This window comes from Crassostrea angulata, chromosome 6 (assembly GCF_025612915.1).
Source record: "Crassostrea angulata isolate pt1a10 chromosome 6, ASM2561291v2, whole genome shotgun sequence".
Taxonomy (NCBI): domain Eukaryota; kingdom Metazoa; phylum Mollusca; class Bivalvia; order Ostreida; family Ostreidae; genus Magallana; species Magallana angulata.
Genome location: NC_069116.1, coordinates 52,490,579 through 52,517,772, shown reverse-complemented (window position 1 = coordinate 52,517,772; position 27,194 = coordinate 52,490,579). Strand labels below are relative to the sequence as shown.

The following is a 27,194-nucleotide window of genomic DNA, read 5'->3' as shown; positions in this document are numbered from 1 at the left end:
CCAGACAGGCTTGAGTGCTGAATCTGAGCTATAGGTTTCGGATGCTGGAGGAGGTTAAGGTTTTTGGAGCAGGTTAAAGTTTTTGTTGCAGGTGCCCTTTGATAGCAATATCTAAGTTACTGCTGGTCCGTACTTCACCAAACTTGCATTGATGGTGTGTCTTATGAAACTGATGCACCAGGCAGGCTTGGATGCTGAATCGGAGCTATAGGTTACAGATGCTGAAGGAGGTTAAGGATTTTAGAGCTGGTTAAATTTTTGTTGCAGGTGCCCTCTGATGATTATATCTTAGTTACTACTTGTCCTAACTTCACCAGACTTCCATGGATGGTGCGTCTTATGTATACTGATGCACCTGACAGGCTTGAATGCTGAATCTGAGCCATAGGTTTCGGATGCTGGATGAGGTTTAGTTTTTTTGGAACAGGTCACATGTTTTATAGATGATAGCTTGCATAGTTGATTTAACTATATTATAAATGAAACGCAGAGGTTGCTTCAGATGCAGAGCCTGATCTCCATTATCAAGGATGCTAAAGAAATCTCCTACCTCGCTCAAACCTGCTCGATAGATAGATGTGTTTGTTGATAAATAATATAACATGATTCCTATGATAAAGTATTGTATGGTATGAAACAATATTGTTTAATATGATACAATATAATATCATATGTAATATTATAAAAAGTAATATGATACGATATGATATTGTATCAATTTTTTAAATATTTTATGTTATGATATTGTAACATGATATCGTTATGTATAGTATTGTAAATTATGATACAATATTGTATAATATTATATTGTATCATTAATTTATTATTTTATCACATGATACTATTACATAAGATATTGCAAAATATAATATTGTATCCTATGATACAATATTGTATATTCTATAATATTGTATCATACGATATTGTCTAATATGATATTAGTTTCTTTAATATAGAATTATATCACATGAAATTGTATAATATGATACTGTAATATTATATTATATTGTATCATACAATATTGTATAACATGATATTGGTTTATAATATGATATATTATCACATCACATGAAATTGTATTATATGATATTGTAAAATATATTATTGTATCATATGATACAATATGTATAATATAATGTTGTATTATATATTTAACTTTTAATTATCACATAATATTGTATCATTTGATATGATACAATGTTGCATCAAATTATATTGTATCATGAGATACAATATCATATTATGTTTCAAAAATGATACAGTATCATACAATATCATACTATATTATACAATATAATATCATATGTTTCAATGTTATGATGTATAATGTTATATGATATTGTAATATAATACTATATTGTTTTATATATTATGATATTGTATTATGTGATCAAATACAATAAAGTATAACACAATACAATGTAATATCATACGTTACAATATCATATCTCATCATTGTTTATTATGAGATTTTATTTTATTATATGATATATGTTGTAAATATGATAGGATGCAATATTTAATTTTATATTATTGTATTGATTTACATATGAACATATGATTATCATACAATTTTTTAACAGATGATATACGATATTGTGTCAAAACAGAATTCATGAATATCCAAGATCATAAAGTATGATTTTCATTTAATATGATAAAGGTGGTCTCATAAAGGTGAAGTCTCATAAGGGTGATGTCTCGTCTCGGTGAGCTTTGTAATCTGTGATTACCTATGTTTTAAAAATGGAATTTGTGATTCATTTGTTGAAAATTTCAAAGATTTTTGTCAGGAAAACTACTGTCAGAGCAGTGCAAAATTATTATTGCCTCTATGTATTTAAGAATCATAAAAGTACGAACACTATCAAAGTACCAGTACCAATATTTTAATAGAAAATGCAACACTGTTGCTCCCTCTAATTAATTTTATTTGAATTTTCTCTCTCTCTCTCTCTCAATCAATCAAACAAATTTATTTAAAAATAAATAAATAGTATTGCATTTAAAGCATTACATGTCTCCCACTGATGTTCCAAATTGTTGTTTTATTGCTTTTATTGGTTTTGTGAAAATTTGATGAAGTAAATGTATTTTTTAAAAGACAAAACAAATAGGAAAAAAATACGAGTCGTTCGAAAATTGATTTCATCCTTATCTATTGTCTGTTGATTAATTCTATCAAAAGTCAAGTTTGATTAAAAGCCACACGCAAGTTTAAAGTAAATTCTTTAAAGCATAGTAATTTAAAGAAGTCTGGAAAACGAAGTTTCACAGGTAAAAGGCTAAAAATACGAGTGGGTTTATTAAAAAAAAAAAGGGGATATGACTTTATTTTTACAGATACATGTATAAATTTTACCTATTGTATATATAACATTGTTTTTTGACCACAGTTCCATGTATTTAGTCATTATATGTTTTTTTTTAAAGAAATTATTATATACATGTACTTTTCTAGAAGCTTTTCTTTATTGATTATTTTATATATATTTTGATATAATTATTTCTGAATAAACAACTTGCCAAAATCTTTTATTTTGGATACTTTATATTTTCAATATTAATTATCATATATACTAATGAGTACTGACACCCTTATTATTAGAAAGCATGAGGTTGACCGTCAAAACATTAAATTCGAGGTCAAACAAGCCAAAAATATTGTATTTGATTTTTTAACAGAAATGAGCACATCATCAGAGGCACGTGACCAATTTGATTTAGAAGTTCACTGCTAAATGAAGAAATCGATCTATTTTCTATGAAATTTTGTGAATTAAATGCCGAGTTCGTCGGAAAAGAAAACATTGAAAGTCAAAACTTCTAATTTAATTTTCAGCAAAATGGAATCATTTCTTTTGTGTTATAGAAATGTTAAATTAATTAAAGGATGATTTTTTATTTTAAATACAACAGCAGTAAGCTTTAACCACAACGAGAACTTCGATTATTTTGAGTTCTTATATGAGTTTAGTAATATTTTTCAATTTTTTTTCTCGTTGGTTGAAACATGCAGTCTAACAAACATTCCCAGTGTTATTTCACCACGTATCAAGACATATTTCATTTGTATCGGTATGTAAGCACAGAGTCATTAAAATCCTAAACCGCGAGGGAATGGGGAGGGAATATTTTATTTTACAAGGAGGTGAGTAGTATTCCTTTATCTTCAATCACACTCGTGAATTTCTTATTTTCTCTTCCTTCCATTTCTTATGTCCTCCCCCAAAAAGTGGGGGGGGGGGGGGGGTCCAACTCCTGCCCCCTCCGATGCTACGTGCCTGGTTTCACAGTATTTTCACGTATGTTATAGTAGAAAGGATTTTCTAGGAGAGGTTGAGAAGTATTGTCCTACCATATTATGAGAAGAAAGCATATTAAATTCGAATGGTTTTAGCTGTTATTTCAAGTGAGCTTTTCTGACCACCTTTTGTCCAGCCTCTGTCCGTCCGTCTGTCAACTTTATTTTGATTCCATCGGCCATGCTCTTCTCGGAAAGGAGGTATAACGAGGTGATCAAATACGATCGGGCATGATCAAATCTATCATGAAGTGGTTATATTGGAATTGATCACCTCGGCTGTATTTGATCACCTCAAAATACTCGAGCTGAAAGGATCCTTAAATACGAATATTTCCAATAAAGCATTGGGGAGGGGGAGGGGACTTGAGATATATTTTTCAAAAACTAAAATGCCACAACTTATATATCATGAAAGCATCCCGATTCATTGTGTATATTCTAAAGATAGTTCAGTCTTTGATACACTGACCAATAACAGGGCCCCAAGAAACGGTGCAAATCGAGGCCTTCTTGGGTATACTGCACATAAGAACAATCTTGACAAATCCGATGCAGCGCTTCAATTAATGATACACATGTATGTTGAAAGAATCCTAATAAAGTATAGATTTTACTTTTTTCAAACCTTGATCATCTATCCAATTATTGGGTCCAAGGAGGATGCAAAACTCGCCATTGCTAATCACGGCCAATACACGGGGGCTGTTCGATATGTAATGTGTATTATACGATTTTTAGTGAAATGAACAACAGATCCCTGAAATAAAATATTCTCCGCGGTTGAAATGCATAAACTCATATTAACATTACTTTACCTGTAGTCAATGTAAAACAGACTATAGGTCACGTGTAATGAATTCTTTTAATTTCCCCCCCTGTCCTTACCTGTACATCGTTCCCACCTAGTCAAAACCTTATAAACCAGAACATAATGATTTGGCGTTCCATAGTTAAGGGGAGCCCATAAAAAGGAGATCTACCACATAGCTGGAGCAGAACGAAAGGTTGGTTTTAAACTGATATTGATCATTAAAACATGTGCATAATACACATGTATACATTATTATTGCGCTACCTTTGATAGTAACACCAACATAACAAATGCCTTCGATTGCGACAACGTTGTAAGGTGAACAACATTACAAGTCTTATGTTAATAAGATTGTAATAGCATTTTTTATGGAAATAGTGCACGCTGTTACCAATCAGGAACTATATATACTAGACTATAGCATATATATATTTATGTTCCTGTTCCAAGCGAATATCGTTACTAGAACATGTATTTATAAATACACATAAATGTCAGTAATTACGGATAATCGGACCCCCAGACAGCTGATTTGATTTATAAATAGGTAACTCAGTCCCTGCAACTACGGAGGCTTGGAAGGCCAATTAAAGAGTATTTGAGAGAGAGAGAGAGAGAGAGAGAGAGAGAGAGAGAGAGAGAGAGAGAGAGAGAGAGAGAGAGAGAGAGAGAGAGAGAGTATCTTGAAAATATTCATGTTAAAGTTTAGATTCATGCCTAACAAATCTGTAAGTTTTGATACATAAAATTAATTGTTAAATGCAATTATTCCATTCAAATTATCGTTAATTAATGGGAAATATGCTCATTTTTTTAGCTTACCTCCAACAGCGCTTAACATAGTTAGGAAGAACAATATCCATCGAATAAGTATGATAACTAATGGTAAATACCATTTCAAAGGGCCTCGTTTAATATAGGTCATAAAGATGAAAAGAATTTGGAGGACTTTGCATGACCTCATACTAGTAACCTCTACTTAGAAATATACAGTACCGTAGGTCTAACTGTTCTTAATATATCCAGTATCTTGCATACATGATATAATATGGATATAGTATAAGACATACAAGACCAGGAGAAGAATCCCAAAGGTTTTAGATAAGTATTTTACACAGATATGAGCTATGACAATGACTTTTTCATTGTTGGAGGCCAGTGTAAACCGATTTAACACAGACAGGCTTATTGCAAAGTCGGAGTAAGATTAAAGTTGGTACAACAGGAGAGAAATTAAAAGGTTTAATGGACAGTCATCGACCTAAACATTTTGTTAACTTCACACTCTAAAAGCCCCTTTCACAACTGGCACACGAGCAAAAGTGACTAGATATTCAGCGACCGAAAAAATTAGATATGGTTCGTTAACTGTTGCCAAAATATTCGCATATGAAAAAGTACGAAACTCGCACGATTCAGAACGACCGTTGCACGATGTAAACGCATTGAATCTTGCGATATATTTTGCGTCTATATGTATATGCTACTGTTGTGCAATGAAAGCGAACAGCGTCGGAAACGGGCGGTTTATGTATCCCTCTTACTTGTACGGCAATGCGATAGGATCGCACGAAAGACCAGATAATCGAACAATTGAAAGTGCGCCAATGCGATAGCATGAGCGGTGCTCGTCCGATCATACGTTTCATCGTACGAATGCTCGTACAAGTCAGAGGGATACATACACCGCCCGTTTCCGACGCTGTTCAGTAGAAATAGTTGAATGCAAGATAAGATACCGCCCAAAAAGATGACAAAAGCAACAGCCAAAAACCAGGCAAATTGTGGCCTGAAACATACTTGCCTATACTGTATACCGTATAAGGGAACTATTTGCCCACGTTTTATTTTCGTTCATTTAGCTATTTTTGTCAGCGGATTAAGACTTGGTGAATTCCAGTTATCTCTCTTTTACCACAAAATTGTTGGGACGAAAATATCACGGGGCGAAAATAACCCTGTATCCAGTACACGTATATACTAGTGGCAAAGCATGGAAACTGAAACCAATAAAATTGCAATGATAGTAAAACGTTGCAAGATTACATGAGACACGTTGAACAAAAATCTAATGGTCACACAACATGCGCACAAACAGCTGCGATATATCTTACGATCTTTAAAAATCGTGCATCGCTCTTACGAGCATACTAAACGTTGTAAAACGTTCGTACTAATGTTCATACGTTGTTTTGCAATAATTTAGATCGCATTCGGTCGCGTCTGAATAGTGTGCATGTCCACTATTTTGAGGAGACTTGATTCGACCACAAAAACGCATGCAACGAATACGAGAGCTCGTGCAACGGATGCGATAGCTCGTGTGAAGCCCAAAAATCCCGATCGCAAAGTGTTGTAAAGTGCTCGTGCGCCAATTGTGAAAGGGGCTTTTCATACATTACTACCGATATTCATGTGTAACATGACCAAGATACCAGTAGGATCAAGGGTAGTATATGTCCTGGACAAGGATTTTAGAAAGAGTTCGTCATAACCTTGATCTTTGTGACCTTGAACACAGTTCACGGTCAAAGCACAATTTTTTTATTCAAAGGCTCTCTGAGGGTGAAGTATGAAACGGATTGAGCCAAAAGGACAAATATTTTTACACATAAGTCTGTTATGAATCTAACTTCGACCAAAATAGTTGGTTCAAGGTCACTACACACCTTCACCCAAAGACACTGTGGGTGATGTATAAGCCAGATTGGGCTAAGAGGGAAATATGCCCGAACAAATGAACGGACAGATGGAAGGACAAACAGACGTACGGACAAACTGATGCACTATATGACACCTGCAGAGTGGGACCTTTATTAACATATATGCCCCTACTTCTATATAAACTTTCATGTAATAACTGCTACTCTAGGTAACTTGTTGTACTTTCTGAATAAACAACTATTATATCTTTAAATACACATGTACATAAAAAATATATCTTTACTGGTACTAGTATTTCATATGAGGAAATATTCAGTTATTGCAATCCTGAAGGTATAGTTAAGGTCTATTGTTAATGCATAGGGAAATTTTTTGTAACTTTGAGGTAATCATCTCAATTTGTAATAGTTATATGTAGATTGCTAAAGTAGTCTGTAGTTTGATAAAATGTCAACCTGTTTTCATAGATTGCATTTGTTGTAAAGTAGCATAAATGGTATAAATATTAACATGAACTGGGGTCGACAGTTTAGTAATTCACTCGGAGCAAAGCGAGTTATTCAAGGGGGTTGCAGTATTTATTGAATGTAAAGCTTCCCGTATTAAAATCCTGAATTTTCGACATTGACAATAGAAAGAACGCAGTTGGATTTTTTAAACGCGGATAGCACATATAAGGTAAAGGTGAATGTAATGATATCGTCAGATACTGCGTGTTGGGTTTACAAGAAATATAATTTATTATTTTCTTTTTGTAGATTCAGAATGTATTTGGAGTATGCACCCAAAACGTTTGATGAGATGGACACAGAGTCTAGAACAAATTACATCGCAGACGAGATAATGAATTATTTCCAACTCTCGCAAAGAGTCAGACCGGAAGTGCCCTTAGCTATCGTCTGCCTGACGATTTTAGTCAACGTTTCTTTGCTGCTGGCCATTGTCCTTACTGGAAACATCAAGAAATTTCACAGTTTTCTGGAAGTGGCAAGAGGACTGGCCGAGAGTTTAATGCTTGTATTAATAGCAGTTCAAGCTACTAAAAATATGTACAACACCACCGAAGCACCGAAAGCCATTCCAGGTTTTGTTGCCTTTTGGTTTTTCTCCCTTTGTTCAGTGAATTTAGGTCTAATAAAGTCCTTCACAGGATTTTTGCGGTTCACCAACAAACAAACTTTTTCCAGACTACAGTGGCTGATCATCATGGTGGTGGTTGCCGCATTCACCCTGGTAACATTTGTGGTTCTGTGTGTGTTGTACGTGAACAATATCCTCGCTTTTGTCATTGTCATCTGCTTCCTTTACTTCATACCGTTCATTACGATGTGGATTTTTGACGGATTAAGATTGCATCACCTCCGCTCCAAGAACAAACCAACGAATGACAGAGCAGAAATGGTGGATCTTACACGGACAGCTGACTCACCGCACGTGCAGACAAAACAACAGACAAGACAGTCGGAGAAACCCCTGTCGTTGGTTGAGATATTGTGTTTTCTGATGTACGGATTCTGTCACACTGTAGCTTTTGCTGTAGTTACTTTAGCCATCGCGCGAATCGCCTGGGTATTCTTCAGACCGGTTTCCATGGAAGTTCATCTTCAAAGCGTTCCTGGTATTATGTAAAGTTGTACACACTGTGCTTTTTGGCAGTCCATTCTTGGTGTAAAAGCAAAACTCTAAAGTTGTTCATTGACTGTTCTCTGTTTAAGGTGCTGGGATTTTCTTTGTTGATTATTATTAATTGTTTTGTATATTTGATAGAATGTATGCTTTGTACCGCTCATCTGTAACTATATCTCCCATTAAACAATTTATTTCCTTTACCATGTATTGATCTTGTAATTTTTTAAAGTGACCCTTTACATGTTTCAGTATTTAAACCATAAGTAAATTAACAGAATTTCTAATCAATTTTAAATATGTGATGGTGTTAAAAAATATTTTTAGGTTTTGGCTTTACAGATGGTTGAGATACTATGCCAAATAAATATTCATGTATTTGATATGTTTATTACACAAATTTAGGTATATGGTTACTGTACATAAATTGATTTAACTTTGGAAAATCCGTGGGATGGGTGGTAGCGTAGATTGTGCTTCAATTATTCATGAATTGTCTGTCAAAATCTAAAGTGAAATTTGGCATTTGTAGGTTTGTATATTTACAAGGAAAAATGAGTCGGTTTTTTTCAATGCATTTTCTTTATCCTTTAGAATGGAATAACGTTTGATTTATTGTGAATGTTTGCACATTATAGGCTTTGTCATCAGTCGAGATAGATGTGGCTTACACGGGGAGGAATCTCCTATTTCCGGACTATTGTTTTTCGTTGTCCAGATGTCACGTGCTTTATGTTTGGACACAGCGCGGCTTCATTGCCTTTTTTGTTGTCATAGAGAATAATAGTGAGATGACGTCATATGTAATTCTAGTGTCTTTGTCTAGACAAAAGTTTCATGTGCATTTGTCCGGCACACTGCGGATTCTTAGCTCCAGGATCTGGGATGGGACTAATTCTGATTATATTTCTAGGATTCTTTGCAGCTCCCGTCAGCCAGGGCGGACCACTCTGTGCAAGGAATGGTAAGATCACTCAACCTTATATATTTCTCATCAGTGACAATCGCTTAATGGTCTGTGTTTCGTTTTAAATAGAAGTTTAAGCACCAAAGACCGTCTTGACTAAATTGACATCCTGTAAATTGAGCGGACTCAGCTTATACTTATAAACATAAAAATTACACAGATGTCTGTCTCGTTTACAGAAGGCATTTTGGTGAATAAACATTTATTTGCAAACTCTAATTGCCCTATCAAATAATATAAATGATGCAAGTAAAATGCTTTATATATAGGTAATCACAACTCAGTATGAGACATTTTAAGGTTTATCATATACCAAAAGAATTTCGCGTCAAAATAAAAAAAAACCAGCTGGTTTTAACGTGGTAATCTACAATGTTACAGTAAAAATATTCCGATGGTCTGAGCCATTTTGCAAGATGGACCGAGTGCACGAAACAAATCATATTAATTGCAAGAGTCTTATTTGAGATTAATGATTTGGCAATGAAATCCATATATGGCAAAGCTTAGAAAATTTCAAAATGTATTACTATGCAAAAACAAATAACGAATTAGGTTTAACAGTATAAACATGTTCATTTTAATATTATACCTTTTTCTACACTCTTTATTAATCTTGGCTGAAGCATTTTTAATATTCGTTGCGTCGTTAACCATCACTGGCCTGTAAAAGGAGTCCCAGGTTAACGGTAGGTTATGCTTCTAGTTTGCGCCGCTCACACGTATTGCTGTATCTTGCTCAATGTCTGTCGGCCAAACTTTCGAATTTTGTTAGAAATCAATGCCTTTCTACCATTCTTGAACTTTTTTAATTACTTTAATTTAGACTTGGTAAATAACCAATGACCTATAACTGCAATAGATGATAAAAGATAAAACATGTAATCCCAAATCACAGAGTGACGTTGAGTGTTAATAAACAACGTATAAGAGACGATCCTACATAAGTGGTATTCTTAAGATTCACAGACTTTTTATTCTATAATTCTAAAGTATATATTAATGGATTTTACAATAGTTATAAAAATTTCTTATAACTATGAGCTTTTGATCTGGATAAGCCTGAGACAAAGAAGCGCTATCTTAATTGGCATGACTGAATTAATTTGATGCTTTAAGACATTAAAATGCTGAAGTATTCTTTTAGAGTGCATGTCTACAAGTGGGCAGTGTTTGACCGTCAATCAAACTAATCAGGTGTGTCGAGATGTGGGAGGGGCGTGTCGGGAGGCGGGGCAGCGCTGGAATCACACGACCTGCTTCATGGTGGAATGTCGTGGTCCGCGGATATCTGTCGTCAGCGACAGTAAGTGAAGAATATGTACTAATACAAAGAAAGTAGTGGACATTATTTGCATATAAACCAACACGAAATGTAAACTAGACATCATTGAAATTGTAACCTGCTTTGATAAATGATGTTAGGATGAAAATCAATAAAGGGAACTTTTCTTGACCCTCTTTCTGGCTTGGAAATAAAGTTCAAGATCATATTGTACATCCTTAATTCAAACAGCACTGTATGGGCATGCTATAAATGTAAAGGCAAATAAAACCAATACGAACAAAAATGTATGCTATGACCTTGACATTTGATCAATAACTCGATTGATGGTTTCTGCAGACCCATTTACAACAAGTACCGGTCTTGTGAAAAGAACCTATTTCGTGGTAACTTAGTTCAAGGTCACAAAGGGTTCTTGTGTTAAGGCAGGAGTCTGATGATTGTGTAGAAGTGAAAATGTATTAATTCTTTGAAAATCTTCTCCTTTGTCCCTGAATATTAAGCAGATGAACTATAAGTACATAGTTATGATGAAGAAGAGTGCCTCTTCCAAATTGTGAAGTTCATGGCCCCTGGGTCAGGATTCTGGTGTTAGAGTGGGGTTCTAAATGAATGCAGTAATTCTTTGAACATCTTCTCTTCTCCTGGGTATTTAGCCCATGAATTAAGTACATAGCTATGATAAGGAAAAGTGTCTCTTCCAAAATTATTAATTTCATGGACCCAAGGTCAGGGTTTCTTGTGTTACGGCAAGGCTCTAATGATTAAATACGGTAAAACATTGTTGTTTTGACCGATTTTTTTTGTACTTTAGATTTGTCCAATTAAGTTACTATATGTTATACTATAATTTTTAAATGATTCTTTTTCGAATTTGGAAAATTTATTTGAATTAACAATATCGGACTAATAAAATAATTTCATCAACCCTCTAATTATAATGAACATGATTATATGGGGCAAAAGCCACACTGCAGTTAATCAGGTGGCCTAAAAGGCCCATGGGCCTCTTGTTATGATGTAAAAAATTACTTTTAGGCTGAGGGTCGGAAAACCTTAATTGTGAAGATTACTTTTTTAATATAAATCTGATTGGTCTTTTGTTACAGATTGTGTGAATAGTGACGGAGAATGTGTTTCAATGGACTCGGAAAATCAGCTGTGTCGGGACCAGAAAGGAAACTGTAGATCACACGGCAGTCGATGGAGATATAAATGCTATAAAGTTTCTTGTCAAAATAACAGAGTGGAAATCATCAATGCAAGTAAGATAGATCATATTGGCGCACAGGAAGATTTGGTGATTTTGAAAAAAAAAAGCCACAAAACTTACTGTGGATATAATTATTATCTTTTTTTGACAGAATGCTGTGTTAAAGATTCGAAAGGTGATTCTTTTTACAAGTAATGAATGCTACTTATCCTTTTATTAGCTCACCTAAGCGTAAGTTTCAAGTGAGCTTTTCTGATCTGATCAAGATTTGTCCCTTGTCTGTCGTTGTCGTTGTAAACTTTTCACATTTTCATCTTCTTCTCCGAAACCACTGGGCCGATTTTAACTTTACTTGACCCAAAGTATCACTGGGTGAAGACAATTCAAGTTTGTTCAAATGAAGGGTTACCCCCTCTGTAAAGGGGAGATAATTAAGAACTATTGATTTTTTTTTTGGGGGGGGGGGTATTTTTCAAAAATCTTTTTTCTTAAAAACAATTTGGCCAGAAAAGCTCTTTGTGTGGAAGCATTTAGGTAGGGTAGGGCCGCAATGGGGAATGAAGTTTTACATAGGAATATAAAGAGAAAATCTTTAAAAATATTCAAAAACTATTTGAAAAGAAATACTCAATTTTGGGTAGAAGCACCCTCAGATAGTGTAGATTTAATTTTGTTTAAATCATGGTCTTTGGGGGTAGGCCAAGTCTCTATGGGGGATCAAGTTTTGAATAAGAATATATAGAGAAGGTAATTACATATTTTCTTCTCAAAAAATACATTGTATTAGGCCAGAAAATCAAATCGTGTGGAAGCATCCTCAGGTAGTGTAGATTTAATTTTGCTTAAATCATGGTCCCTGGGGTATGGTGAGACCACAATGGGGGGGGGGGGGGGTGGGGAGGAATGTATAATTTTTATTCTATATAATTATATTTTACTTGTTAACCGAAAATCATTATAATAATTAATGAAGGTCTAAAAGAGTTTTTTATTCGATAATTTTACAAATCAAGTACAGAAAATCATAAACATGAACAATTCCTGATTTTTTAAAAACTGATCTAGGCTGTGTCAGACCGCTTGACTGTCGATCTCCGGGTGAAATCTGGACAGTGCCAGGGGAGGGAACTCTACAGTCATGCAACGTGACGATAGACGACAAGGGGCATCACAACTTCCGCTATTTCAGTCCCTTAATCTGATGCTATCACAGGGAGTTCGGAAGAGACACATGTATCACAATAATTAACATTAAAAAATGTTTGTTAATTCAATCTCTATTTCCCTCTTGATGTAATTTAATGTTAATAAACATAATAAAAATCATACTGTGCTCATAAAACAAAATTCATTCATCGCAAATGTTAGAATGAAGAAAACAATGAGTGCATTGTTAGTAAGTAGAAAAGGAACGGTAGTTAAACATAGTTTTTATTAAAAACCGAAATATTTTGAATCCCATCTCTGTTTTAACAAGCAGTGGTACTGTATATACTGTACAAAATAAGAAGACATTGCAAGAAGACAAATAAATTCGTTCTAGTCGCGGTCCTTTAATATTTTTTATTGGTTCTATCCCTCTTACTAAAATAAAAAAGAGTGTATCCAAAAATACACACTTGGTACCCAAACGCAGAAAGAGTTTTCAGGTTTGCTCTAAAAAGGCATACAAGTGGAACAGTCCAGACTAACAAATGGAACGTCATCAAAAGATACATGTGTGGAATATTCTGAATTCTGGTCAGCGACTGTACGCTTTCTTTATTCCTCAGTATGGTAGTGATGCACATGGATAGTTTATTTCCATTGTTCTTGATTACAATATCGAATAGTCTTATAAGAATAAAGAAAGCTGAATGCTGTCGCTCTGTATTATGTGTTGTCAACTTGATTCTATATATATATATAACTATAATTCTATTGTATATAGTTTTCATATAAACATATAAATTTGTTATGCTTTCTGCACCATCATCAAATAATCAAAAAATATTAGAGGTTCTTAAGCCGCAAATTTAGCAACTTAAGCAAGTAAAAACCGTATTTCTGCTTTAGATACTTTTGACTTTTGAAACTAGAATGGCTTTGCTACCATTGCAGTAGACATAATCATACTGTAACTAAAAAAACCTAGAAACCGGTCTGAAGAATACCCAGGCGATTCGTGCGATGACTAACGTCACTACAGCAAAAGCTACAGTGTGACAAAATCCGTACATCAGAAAACACAATATCTCAACCAAAGACAGTGGTTTCTCCAACTGTCTTGGCTGTTGTTCTGTCTGCAATTGTGCTGATGTCCTTGCTTCAACTGTATTTGTAAGCTCCTGAATTTCTGCTCTGTCATTCGTCGGTTTGTTCTTGGAGCGGAGGTGATGAAATCTTAATCCGTCAAAAATCCACATAGTCATGAACGGGACATAGTAAAGAAAGCAGATGAAAATGACAAAAGCGAGGATATTGTTCACATACAACACACACAGAACAACAAATGTAACCAGGGTGAATGCAGCAACCACCACCATGATGATCAGCCACTGTAGTCTGGAAAAAGTCAGTTTGTCGGTGAACCGCAAAAATCCTGTGAAGGACTTTATCAGACCCAAATTCACGGAACTAAGGGAGAAAAACCAAAAGGCAACAAAACCTGGAATGGCTTCCTGTGCTTCGGTGGTGTTATACATATTTTTAGTAGCTTGAACTGCTATGGATACAAGCATTAAACTCTCGGCCAGTCCTCTGGCCACTTCCAAAAAACTGTGATATTTCTTGATGTTTCCTGTAATTCCAATGGCACATAGCAAAGAAACGTTGACTAAAATCGTCAGGCAGATGATAGCAAAGGCCACTTTGAGTTCGATTCCCCAGTAGAGTTGAAAATAGCTGACAATCTCATCTGCGATGTATTTTGTTTTAGCCTCAGCGCTCATCTCTCGATATGTCTTGGGGACATTTGAAAACCGATCTAAACCCATACTGAATCTACAAAAAAGACATCATTTAAAACATACAGCTGTAAATATTATAGAATTCTTAATATCCAAATTGTATGCGATGGATGTAGTTGGATTTAGATTTAGTAAGATAACTCTGTGATACACTGTCCTATATCCAATCCTTGACCTATCATCAAGTAATACATGTACATCATTCCTATAATCTAGATTTTACAATAATTACACTGATACCGAGCCCTACATTTATTTATGATTAGCCAAGTATAAGTGTAAGTTTTTCAGTATGTAATGCCATGCAGTTTTCCGTACACCGACACTTATATTTACCATTGTCAAAATTCGATACGCATCAGAACGGCGACTCGTCAAAGGTATTTCGTAATCACAGACAAATCAACGTAGTTATCATACAATTTCGCAATCAACATTAAATATAGCATCTTATGTAATCAGTTTCTTCTTTTATGGTTTTTGTTTGATAATCATCTGGCAGTCGACGTTTAATAATGTTAAAAATGTTCAGAATAATATGTTTCAAATTTATAAGAACACTTTTTCGTATTCATAGCATGCCTACCGTTCATGTTAAAAAAAACAGAATAAGGGAACAGCAATGCACGTAGTTTTCTTCACATGTGAAAAGAGTCATATTTGTACAATATCCAAACGAAAGTGTATTTGAATAGAACACAAATGTTGAAAAAGCAATGGATCACACAATCAGAGTTTTTTTTAATTTTAAAAATAAACTTATTATTCTAATTTCATTAGCAAATGTAGTAAAAGATAAATAATTTAATATATAAATGTTGTTGAATGATTACAATATAAACTATCGCTGAAATGTTGATGAAGTCGGATATAAGCTTACCTTATATAATACTTGAGTCCTTATTCTCTCCAAAATCTCCACAAATTACTCTTATAAAGGGTTCCGAATCAACAAAAATTACGATACTGTGACGACTGATGTTCACTCAACTATGAGCCGCCAAATTAACATTTCATTTCAATTCATTAAATTAATTGAACTTCTACGTATTTAATGTACAAATCCAATATGCAAGATATGATTACAGGCCTGGAAATAAAGACATGTCAAAATTCATATACACTCTGGTCTCTATGACATACATATCATTATTTATAATATATATGTCATAGAGAGCAGAGCTGATAAGATGTCGCTTTGGATCAGACATCAGACATCAACTAGGGACACACGTGTATATATAACCCCCCCCCCCCCCCCCATAGCCCCCGTAATATATTAAGTATATAAAACACAATTACACAAACGAGGTTATAAAGGCAGAAAAATCACAACAGCATGATAAAATCAATGATATCCGGATAAAACTTAGACATTTATTAAGATACATAGAGAATAATACATACCCTTTTCCATACCACAGCTTGTATCAGCCCGAGACTCCAATATCAGCCCGAGGGCCGAAGGCTCGAGGGTTGATATTGGTCGAGGGCTGATACAAGCTGTGATATGGAAAAGGGTATTTATTATTATATTTATTACATACTTAGTAATAAATTTAAAAAGAAAACCCATCAACTCGAACAAATTGATTATTCATATCTTTTGAAAAAAGTATGGACATGTACACGTATTTAATAAAAATATGAGTTCTTCTTGTTTTAACAAACATGAAGCTACAGGACGGAATTTCATCAGGTTTTAAAAGTTGACTGCTTTAAAACATTTGCTAGCATTTGAAGTTTTCAACTGCACTTAAAAATGTCGAATGTAACTGAAAATGTTTTATTTTTCGTCTGTAAACATGCAAAAATGCCGAAGCGCAAAAAGGCAGAGGAGTTCCGCAAGGGGTGTGATACGGATCCGTATCAGCCCTGGAGGGCTGATAACCTGTATCAGCCCCGGAGGCCGATACGGATTTTGTGTTGTCATCTGTATCACATGTGCAAAAAACCTGTATTTATTACTAAGTATGTAATAAATCATGATAATCTAGATATTGTACATGATGAAATGTTTCAATTCAGTCAATTCAATTTTGTTAGTGCATTTGATTATACAAACAGATGGTGAATTTGCTAACTTCATATTAAAACACAGAAAATACAATTTATTCATGTTATATATTTGCACCTCTTTCTATTAATTTTCACCTTCATTCATACTCACAGACATACAAATATTGAAATGAAGTTTTCATGATCAGTCTATTTGAAAAGAAAAATATTTAAAATAAGTACGTATGTTTAATAATTCAGTATATTTGAGCAGTTTATATCTAGGAATAAAAAAAAACGATTAGAGACTCTGGTATAAATGTAAATATAGTGGAAAGATTGCAATAAAAAATGTAGGTAAAATCAAAACTACCATAGGAAAATAAAGCCAATTTTGTTGATTAGGCATGCAAGAAAAAAAATGCATGCATGTATTTGTTTCGGATGGAGACTCACAGCATTAGCATCTACTCTCATCAATCAATATATCCTTATATAAGTGAGTTTTTGAATTACAAGAGCTTTGGGTACATCTACGTTTTGAAGTTTGAAAGTTAATGTATCCTTATTTTTTCCGTCAAGGTTATACCATGATTTGTAATAGGAAGTCAATAAAAAATGGAAAATCTAACATGTATTGTGAAGCTAAACCATTGCTTATCGAGTTTGTGCTTAAAAAATAAATGTCCTTATTTCATACAGTAAATACATTATACTGGGTGAAAACTAAGAAGTTTTGTTTACATTTTCCCCAGTAAAGTCAACATTTACATTTTTTTGGCATTAAAATCAACGGCCCATGCTTAGTCTAGCTAGTTTTTAAAGTGTCAAGGTCATTAGTGGTTGCTACATTTTGTTGCAATACAACATCACCAATAAAGAAGTATTATTTGCAAATAATCTGATATTATTTGAAATATCATTAGTGGGGACATTGATATACAACAGAAATAGGAATAGACCAAGTACCGGACCATGGGGTACCCCAGCATACTATATCTTGTTTGTAGATGAAAATCCTTTCAATGTTACTTTTCGTTGCATATGAGTCAAATAATGTTGAATTCATTCTTATGTGCTTCCCCTACAAAAAATGACTTTAACGAATAACCACATGAATCGATCGACACTAAAGGCATCGATCATATGGCGTTGATAAATCACAAATCCCCCAGGAAAACCCAAAACAAAAACAGGTATTTATGTTAAGAGTTCAAAATTAAATACGGTCTATTACACAAACCAATAAATCATACTCTGGATAGAGTCAAAATGTTTAACATTATAAACTAGAAAAATCACGAGTACAAATTAAAGATAAAAGCACATCAAAAATAGAGAAAGTTTATTAACAAATTAAATAAAGCTCTTGCTTTTACATCAAGAAGGAAATGCTAAGATAAACACAGTGTGTCAAATCACACCACCACATGCATGAAAACAGGTTTGAAGAATACCCAGGCGATTCGTGCGATGACTAAAGTCCCTTTCACAATTGGCACACGAGCACTTTACAAAACTTTGCGATCGAAATTCGTTGGCTTTGCACGAGCTATTGCAGACGTTGCACGAACTCTCCCATTTGTTGCATGCGTTTTTGTGGTCGCATTCAAATGTCTCTTCAAAATTGTGAAAATGCACACAATTCAGACGCGACCAAATGCGATCCAAATTATTGCAATGCAACGCACGAACATTGGTACAATCTTTTACAACGTTTTGTGTGCTCGCAAGAGCGGTGCACGATTTTAAAGTTCGTAGGATAAATCGCAGCTGTAGTTGTATAGGTTGTGCGACCACGAGACTGTTGCTCAACGTGTTCCATGTAATCTTGCAACGTTTTACTGTCATTGCAAATATGATCGGTTTCAGTTTACATGTTTTGCAACTAAAATACACTGGATACAATCCTATTTTTGCCCGATGTTATTTTCACTTCTACTCATGGTTTTGCCTCGTCTTGAATTCGCCCCAATAATATTGTGGAAAAAGAGAGATAATATGAGACATTAAAAGTCGCCAATTATTAATCTGCTTACTGACAAAAAGAGCGAAATGAACGAAAAAAATCGGGGGCGAATACCCCTTATATAGTATACACTGTATTTGTTACACTGGCCACAATTGACCTTGATTTTGGCTGTAGCTTTTGTCATCTTCTTGGGCGGTATCTTCTCTTGCTTTTAAATATTTCTACAGAAGAGCATCGGAATCGGGCAGTTTATACCGGTGTCATATAATATTTTGAACCCCGCGATATATTGAACCCGGGTTCAAAATATCGCTGCGATATTTTGAACCCCCCCCCCCCCCCCCCCCCCATAAGATATTGAACCCAGGTTCAATATTTTATGGCTGCGATATTTTGAACCCCCTCTATTTTTTAATTGGTTTTTGGAGAGGGGGTTCGAAATATTATGGCTGCGATATTTTGAACCCCCATCTATTTTTCCTTGCTTTTGGAGAGGGGATTCAAAATATTATGGCTGCGATATATTGAACCCCCATCTATTCTTCCTTGCTTTTGGAGAGGGGATTCAAAATATTATGGCTGCGATATATTGAACCCTCTACCTTTTTCAAATTCCCATTGGCGAGGGGGTTCAAAATATCATGGCCGCGATATTTTGAACCCCCCTCTATTTTTCATTGCTTTTGGAGAGGGGGTTCAAAATATTATGCTGCTATATTTTGAATCCCCCCCCCCCCCCGCTATTTTTCATTGCCTTTGGAGAGGTGGATTAAAATATTATGGTCGCGATATTTTGAATCTCCCCCCCCCCCCCCCCGCTTTTTTTCATTGCCTTTGGAGAGGTAGATTAAAATATTATGGTCGCGATATTTTGAACCCCCCCCCCCCAGCTATTTTTCATTGCTTTTGGAGAGGGGGTTCAAAATATTATGGCTGTGATATATTGAACCCCCTACTTATTTCCAATTCCCATTGGAAAGGGGGGTCAAAATATTATGGCCGCGATATTTTGAACCCCCTCTATTTTTTTAAATTGCTTTTGAAGAGGGGGTTCAAAATATTGTGCTGCTGTATTTTGAATCCCCTACCTATTTCCAACTCCCATTGGAAGGGGTTCAAAATAGTATGGCCGCGATATTTTGAACTCGCCTCAATTTTCCTTGCTATTGGAGAGGGGTTTTTAAATATTATGTCTGCGATATTTTGAACCCCCTACCTTTTTCCAATTCCTATTGGAGAGGGTGTTCAATATATTATGGCTGCGATATTTTGAACCCCCCTCTATTTTTCCTTGCTTTTGGAGAGGGGATTCAAAATATTATGGCTGCGATATATTGAACCCTATACCTTTTTCAAATTCCCATTGGAGAGGCGGTTCAAAATATTATGGCCACGATATTTTGAATCCCCCTCTATTTTTCCTTGCTTTTGGAGAGGGGGTTTTAAATATTATGGCTGCGATATTTTGAACCCCCCTCTATTCTTCCTTGCTTTTGGAGAGGGGATTCAAAATATTATGGCTGCGATATATTGAACCCTATACCTTTTTCAAATTCCCATTGGAGAGGCGGTTCAAAATATTATGGCCACGATATTTTGAATCCCCCTCTATTTTTCATTGCTTTTGGAGAGGGGGTTCAAAATATTATGGCTGCAATATTTTGAACCCCCCCCCCCCGCTTTTTTTCATTGCCTTTGGAAAGGTGGATAAAAATATTATGGCCGCGATATTTTGAACCCCTCCCCCTCTATTTTTCATTGCTTTTGGAGAGGGGGTTCAAAATATTATGGCTGCGATATTTTGACCCCCCCCCCCCCCCGCCTAGTTTTCATTGCCTTTGGAAAGGTGGATAAAAATATTATGGCCGCGATAATTTGAACCCCCCCCCCCAGCTATTTTTCATTGCTTTTGGAGAGGGGGTTCAAAATATTATGGCTGCGATATATTGAACCCCCTACCTATTTCCAAATCCCTTTGGATAGGGAGTTCAAAATATTATAGCTGCGATATATTGAACCCTCTACCTTTTTTCAAATTCCCATTGGAGAGGGGGTTCAAAATATTATGGCCGCGATATTTTGAACCCCCCTCTATTTTTCATTGCTTTTGGAGAGGGGGTTCAAAATATTATGGCTGCGATATTTTGAACCCCCTACCTATTTCCAATTCCCATTGGAGAGGGGGTTCAAAATATTATGGTCACGATATTTTGAACCCCCCTCTTTTTTCATTTCTTTTGGAGAGGGGGTTCAAAATATTATGCTGCGATAAATTGAATCCCCTACCTATTCCCGATTCCCATTGGAGAGGGGGTTCAAAGTATTATGGCCGCGATATTTTAACCCCCCCCCCCCCCCGCTTTATTTTTCCTTGCTTTTGGAGAGGGGGTTCAAAATATTATGGCCGCGATATTTTGAACCCCCCTCTATTTTCCGTGCTATTGGAGAGGGGGTTCAAAATATCATGGCTGCGATATATTGAACCCCCTACCTATTTCCAATTCCCATTGGGGAGGGGGTTCAAAATATTATGATCGCGATATTTTGAACCCCCCTCTTTTTTTTTTGCTATTGGAGACGGGGTTCAAAATATTGAAGTTGGCGGGGGGGGGGGGGGGGAGGGTCAATGACGAGACTAAAAAATAAGGGTTTTAAATGTTTCGCAAATAAAATATATATGTTTCGCAAATAAAATATATATCTTAAAACCCCACTTAAAAGCAATAAAAATCAAGAAGGGGACCGGTGCATTAATATCTATAATTAAATTGCACAGCCATTAAATTTTGAAACCCCTCGATCTCCAATAGCTAGTGATAAGAAGGGTTTTTTATATTTTGCAGCCATAATAGTTTGAACCCCCTCATTACTGGTATAACATAATAGGAATACCATAAAGGCTGAATGGAACTGAATGTTTCCCAACCCTGTGTACACACAACACACATGTGTTAGCCCCCTTTTCCAACTGGTGACTATCATTTAGAGTAACCAAGTATACATTAAGTTGCTAATACGATTGTTGGGGAGGGGGGTGCAGTATATTGCAGACATAATATTTAAACCACATTTTCAATATGCAATGTAATTTAGATGGAAGGGGGTGAAAGAGTTAAAGTTTTGAAACTGAAACTTTTAAGTACATACATGTACAGTTAAACCGTGAAGTGCAATTAACACTTCTGTTCAAAGCCAGTTCAAAACTCTGAAGTCGGAGTCAATTTTTAACAGGGACAATTTTCAACGTGTCGATGTCATAAGAGGTTTGAAAAATATTTTTCAAGCTGTTGAAAAATGACCCCGGGTATAAATTTCACGACTTTTGGTCTCAATTTTCAACGTTGAAAAATGTCCCACGAGTCAAATTTCAAACCGGGTCAATATTTTTCATTACACCGGCGAATGGGTCATAAATGTCCAATACTCTCTTAACACACCTACAAAAAGTGTCTGTTTAGTGTTTGTCTCTGGATTGAACACATTATTTTTTCTGTCGAGTCATCAGTAGCAGAGATCAGTAGCTAATTATGCATCATTTAATATAGGTAATCTGGCAAGTTTAAAAAAAGTTATTGTTAAACTGAATTAATCAAATATTCACTGATCGCGACTTGTCTAATAAAAATATGACAACTGTTCATTAATGTGCTGTCAGTTAATTATCATGACTTCTCAAAATAATTTAAAGTTGTAGCGATTTGCCGGAAATATTACATAAACGGCCGGTATTGGTTTGACCACCTTCGCAAACCCTGGCCATCATGAACATGTTGGAGAGAGTTATTTATACGGACTCCGGACCGTGGCTTGAGACTATGCTGTTTGACATATATTCTTTTTAGCTGTATCTACATAGTTGAATAACAGGATACAGAGTTCTTAGTATTAATAACAAACTGTTGTAATCGGTAAAATAAAAGAATAAAAAAAAAAAAAAAAAAATCCAAATCGGCATGAATATCGGACAATATTAGGAATTAAAAAATGGAGTTGAAAATTTTAATCAGATACATGTTAATTGCGTAGAGCAATTGCAAGTTCCATTTCAAAGACAGTTCAAAAACCTGTAGTTGGTCAATTTTTAATATTTAACGTGTGAGTTCATCAGAGATTAGAAAAAAACAAACCTTTTTAAGCTTTTGAAAAATGACACAGGGTATAAATGTCACGACTTTTGGTCTCAGTTTTCAACGTTAGACACCCACACCCCCCCCCCCCCCGAATCAATAATCAACGTTCAAAAATAAAACCTAGGTCAATATTCTTTGTTACACCGACATGATCACTATTGTTTAAATACTTTTGATAAATTATATTATATCATTATTATTTTATATTATACTATATCATTATAATATTATATTTTGTTATACTTTCATGTTAAATACTGAAATCTGATTGGTTAAGACGCAGTTAATAATATTTACTATTACCCTCAGCGTTAGCAACGCACTTGGCAACGGGTAACATTAAAAAATGTTACATGCGCGAAAATTATGCGCGTACGGTTCGCTGTAGAATTCACGTTATTCCTATATAAAAGCAGTAAAATTTTCTTAAAATTTTTAAAAAAGACATTCAGTATAACAAAATAAATAGTGCCTGTTTGGGAGGATAACAGTTGAAATTGACACCCCTCGAAAACCATTGTCAACCGTCGGTTGACAATGGTTTTCTCGGGGTGTCAATTTCAACTGTTACCCTCCCAAACAGGCACTATTTATATAATATCATATTAAATATTATATTTTATCACATGTTTATCCCAATATACGGTGGATATCACTCATGGGATAAATTTTTGATATTCCACTGTGTGTTCTTACGCCACGTGACGTCATAGTTAATCATTACGTAGGTTTAGACGGTTGATTGACGTAGAATGAAAAAGTAAATAATCAATTCAGTTTTAGGGGTGTTGAGATATAAATTTGAAACATTTAATGTTGTTTCAGTTATTTGTCATGAATTCATAAAAAAATGTTAGAAAATGAATGTCTGTTTGTTGAACTTCGAGGAAACTTTTTTTCCATGCGTAACGTTGTTGACGTGTTGTAAATAATGTGTTAATTGTGCGGCTCACAATCACAATTTTTACAGAAAAAGTTGGGATTAACAAAATACTTGCTAAAACATGTGATAAAAAGAATCTCTCATGATTTGCGATGGTATATGATTTTTATCCAACTCGTTGTGTGTTTTCTATCCCCTCGCCAAGGCTCGGGGATAGAAAACACACAACTCGTTGGATAAAAATCATATACCATCGCAAATCATGAGAGATCCTATATATATCACATTATATAAATAGTGCCTGTTTGGGAGGGTAACAGTTGAAATTGACACCCCGAGAAAACCATTGTCAACCGACGCGAAGCGGAGGTTGACAATGGTTTTCGAGGGGTGTCAATTTCAACTGTTATCCTCCCAAACAGGCACTATTTATTTTGTTATACTGAATGTCTTAATTTTTAAGAAAATTTTACTGCTTTTATATAGGAATAACGTGAATTCTACAGCGAACCGTACGCGCATAATTTTCGCGCATGTAACATTTTTTAATGTTACCCGTTGCTAAGTGCGTTGCTAACGCTGATGGTAATAGAAAATATTATTAACTGCGTCTTAACCAATCAGATTTCAGTATTTAACATGAAAGTATAACAATAGAGGTTGCTACACAGCCATAATAATTTAAACCCCCTCTCCAATAGCAATAAAAAATAGAAGGGGGTTCAAAATATCACGGCCATAATATTTTGAACCCCCTCTCCAATAGCAATTAAAAAATAGAGGAGGGTTCAAAATATCGCGGCCGTAATATTTTGAATCCCCTCTTCAAAGGGAATTGGAAATAGTAGGGGGATTAATATATCGTGGCCATAATATTTTGAACCCCCTCTCCAATAGCAATAAAAAATAGAGGGGGGTTCAAAATATCGCAGCCATAATATTTTGAACCCCCTCTCCAAAGAGAATTGGAAACAGTAGGGGGGGGGGTCAATATATCGCGGCCATAATATTTTGAACCCTCTTTCCAATAGCAATAAAAAAGAGGGGGGGGGTCAAATTATCGCAGCCATAACATTTTGAACTCCCTCTCCAAAGGGAATTGGAAACAGTAGGGGGTTCAATATATCGTGGCCATAATATTTTGAACCCCCTCTCCAATAGCAATAAAAAATTGAGGGGGGTTCAAAATATCGCGGCCATAATATTTTAAACCCCCTCTCCATAGGGAATTGGAAACAGTAGATGGTTCAAAATATCGCGGCCATAATATTTTGAACCCCCTCTCCTAGAGCAATGAAAATTCAAGGGGGTTTCAAAATATCGCGGCCATAATATTTTGAACCCGGGGTTCAAAATTTTATGGGGGGGGGGGGGGGGGGGGTTCAATATATCGCAGCGATATTTTGAACCCGGGTTCATAATATCGCATAATATATTGAACCCGGGTTCAATATTTCGCGGTATCAAAATATTATATGACACCGGCATACCACCTCTGACTGGTACGATCATTGGTGCGATGAAACGAACGCCGCTGATCTTATCGTATTGGCGTACGTTCAATCGTCCGATCATCTGATCTTTCGTGAAATCTTATCGCATTATCTTAAAACACCCGAGTTCACTGTACAACAGTCGCATACATAGAGGCAAGATATATCGCAAGTTTCAATACGTTAAAATCGCACAACGGTCGCTTTGAATCGTGCGAGTTTCTACGAGTACTTTTTCATATGCAGTTATTTTGGCAACAGTTTACGAACCATATTCAATTTTTTCGGTCGCACGAATATTTTATTGCTTCTGCTCGTGCGCCAATTGTGAAAGGGGCTTTACGTCACTACAGCAAAATCTACAGTGTGACAGAATCCCTACATCAGAAATTAACACAATACCTCAACCAACGACAAGGGTTTCACCGACTCTCTTGTCTGTTGGACTTTCTGGCTGCATGTGTGTTTATGTCTTATCGTCAGCTGCTTTTGCAAGCTCCTCCATTTTTGCTCTGTCATATTTTGGTTTCTCCGACTTTGTTGTCCGTTGTACTGTCTGCACGCGTGTTGTTGTATTGTGGTCAGCAGCCATTGAAATTTAAGCTCCTGAATTTCTAGTATGTCATTCTTGCATTTCTTTTTGTAGCAGAGTTGATGAAATCGTAATCCGTCAAAAATCCACATACCAATAAATGGGATGAAGTAAAGAAAGCAGATGAAAATGACAAAAGAGTGGATATTGGTAATGTACAACACACAAAGAACCACAAATGTAATCAATGTGAATGCGGCAAACATCACCATGATGATCAGCCACTGTCTGGAAAACGTTCGTTTATCAGAAAACCACAAAAACCCTGTAAAAGACTTTATTTGACCTAAATTCACTGATCCAGCAAAGAAAACCAAAATGCGACGAAGCATTGAATGGGGTCTGTAGTGTTGTACATATTTTTGGAAGCTTCCACTGTTATGGATAGAAGCATTAAACCCTCGGCCAGTCCTTTAATCACTTCCAAGGAACTACAAAATTTCTCGACGTTTCCAGTAATCATAATGGCAAACAGCAAAGAAATGCTGACTAAGATCGTCAGGCAGATGATAGCGAAGGTCACTTGGATTTCGATATCCCAAGAGAGTAGAAAATAGTTGATTATTTCGTCTGCGACATATCTTGTTTATACTCTGTGAACATCCCTCCATACGTCTCGCGGACATTTGGCAACCAATCTAAACCCATACTTAATCTACAAAAAGACATCAATGAAATAATCGGCTATAAAAAGAGTAACAGACTTAATGTCTATAATATTCGCTATATATGACATTGGATTTAAATTCAGCTAGTAAGAAAACTTCCCAAATAACTCGTTTTGCTTTGAACGAATTTTTGAACTTATCTAGCCCCTGGAAATGTACTAGTGGTACACTGCCTTTGTCCTATTTTTCGGTTTTTGTAATTGGTATCAATAAATCGACAACATTTCTTTAAATCATGCTTTATTCCAATAATTCAATATATTTTTGTAGAAATTGCAAGCAACACATAAACAGACAGGTAGATGCCGGAGAACAGGCAATCAGAAAAGCTCTTTCAAATCCCACATTAAATAATTGTCAGCCAAAAATAGAAGTAAATATTTCAATATTATTTTTCATGCACTGTCTTCCAAACACAGTCACTAATATTAACCCTTGTCAAAAGTCGTTACGTACATTTACGTCATTTCATCAAAAGTATTTCGAAATTCGCTCATATAAACTGTAGACATATCTTTATGTCCCATAATTATTTCTGATTATCAACATCTCTGTCCGCTAAAATACCATATAACTATAAACATTTGAATATATTATTGATAGATAATATAATTGATATAAACATAGTGAAGGATAA

The 27,194-nt window shown here is 35.3% G+C and overlaps 3 protein-coding genes and 1 pseudogene across 4 annotated transcripts; 2 read left to right on the top strand and 2 right to left on the bottom strand.

Moving 5' to 3' along the window:
• The first annotated feature begins 3,721 nt into the window (after window positions 1-3,721).
• LOC128190761 (uncharacterized) lies at window positions 3,722-9,011 on the top strand. Of its 2 annotated transcripts, none has more exons than XM_052862938.1 (2): window positions 3,722-4,311; window positions 7,541-9,011. In XM_052862938.1, the coding sequence occupies exon 2, from the start codon at window positions 7,548-7,550 to the stop codon at window positions 8,409-8,411; it is 864 nt and encodes a 287-aa protein (XP_052718898.1). In that variant the 5' UTR covers window positions 3,722-4,311; window positions 7,541-7,547; the 3' UTR covers window positions 8,412-9,011. The 2 variants fall into 2 exon arrangements, with proteins under 2 accessions (XP_052718898.1, XP_052718899.1); XM_052862939.1 differs by lacking the exon at window positions 3,722-4,311 and adding an exon at window positions 7,304-7,460.
• A 107-nt stretch (window positions 9,012-9,118) lies between these two features.
• LOC128190763 (uncharacterized) lies at window positions 9,119-13,147 on the top strand. The gene is made up of 5 exons (XM_052862940.1): window positions 9,119-9,372; window positions 10,523-10,681; window positions 11,770-11,925; window positions 12,025-12,048; window positions 12,939-13,147. Exons 1-5 carry the CDS (start codon window positions 9,246-9,248, stop codon window positions 13,073-13,075), a joined length of 603 nt encoding a protein of 200 aa, XP_052718900.1. The 5' UTR covers window positions 9,119-9,245; the 3' UTR covers window positions 13,076-13,147.
• An 846-nt stretch (window positions 13,148-13,993) lies between these two features.
• On the bottom strand, window positions 13,994-14,963 carry LOC128187601 (uncharacterized). Its single transcript, XM_052858014.1, has one exon. It carries the CDS (start codon window positions 14,846-14,848, stop codon window positions 13,994-13,996), a length of 855 nt encoding a protein of 284 aa, XP_052713974.1. The 5' UTR covers window positions 14,849-14,963.
• A 10,673-nt stretch (window positions 14,964-25,636) lies between these two features.
• On the bottom strand, window positions 25,637-26,537 carry LOC128187239 (uncharacterized; annotated as a pseudogene).
• Between the last annotated feature and the right edge of the window lie 657 nt (window positions 26,538-27,194).

Excerpts from the sequence above, each read along its gene's own strand:
- LOC128190761 (XM_052862938.1), top strand. The coding sequence starts at position 7,548 with ATGTATTTGGAGTATGCACCCAAAACGTTTGATGAGATGGACACAGAG.
- LOC128190763 (XM_052862940.1), top strand. The coding sequence starts at position 9,246 with ATGTGCATTTGTCCGGCACACTGCGGATTCTTAGCTCCAGGATCTGGG. Across the intron at positions 10,682-11,769 it reads GATATCTGTCGTCAGCGACA|ATTGTGTGAATAGTGACGGA; the intron begins GTAAGTGAAGAA and ends CTTTTGTTACAG. Across the intron at positions 12,049-12,938 it reads CTGTGTTAAAGATTCGAAAG|GCTGTGTCAGACCGCTTGAC; the intron begins GTGATTCTTTTT and ends AAACTGATCTAG.
- LOC128187601 (XM_052858014.1), bottom strand. The coding sequence starts at position 14,848 with ATGGGTTTAGATCGGTTTTCAAATGTCCCCAAGACATATCGAGAGATG.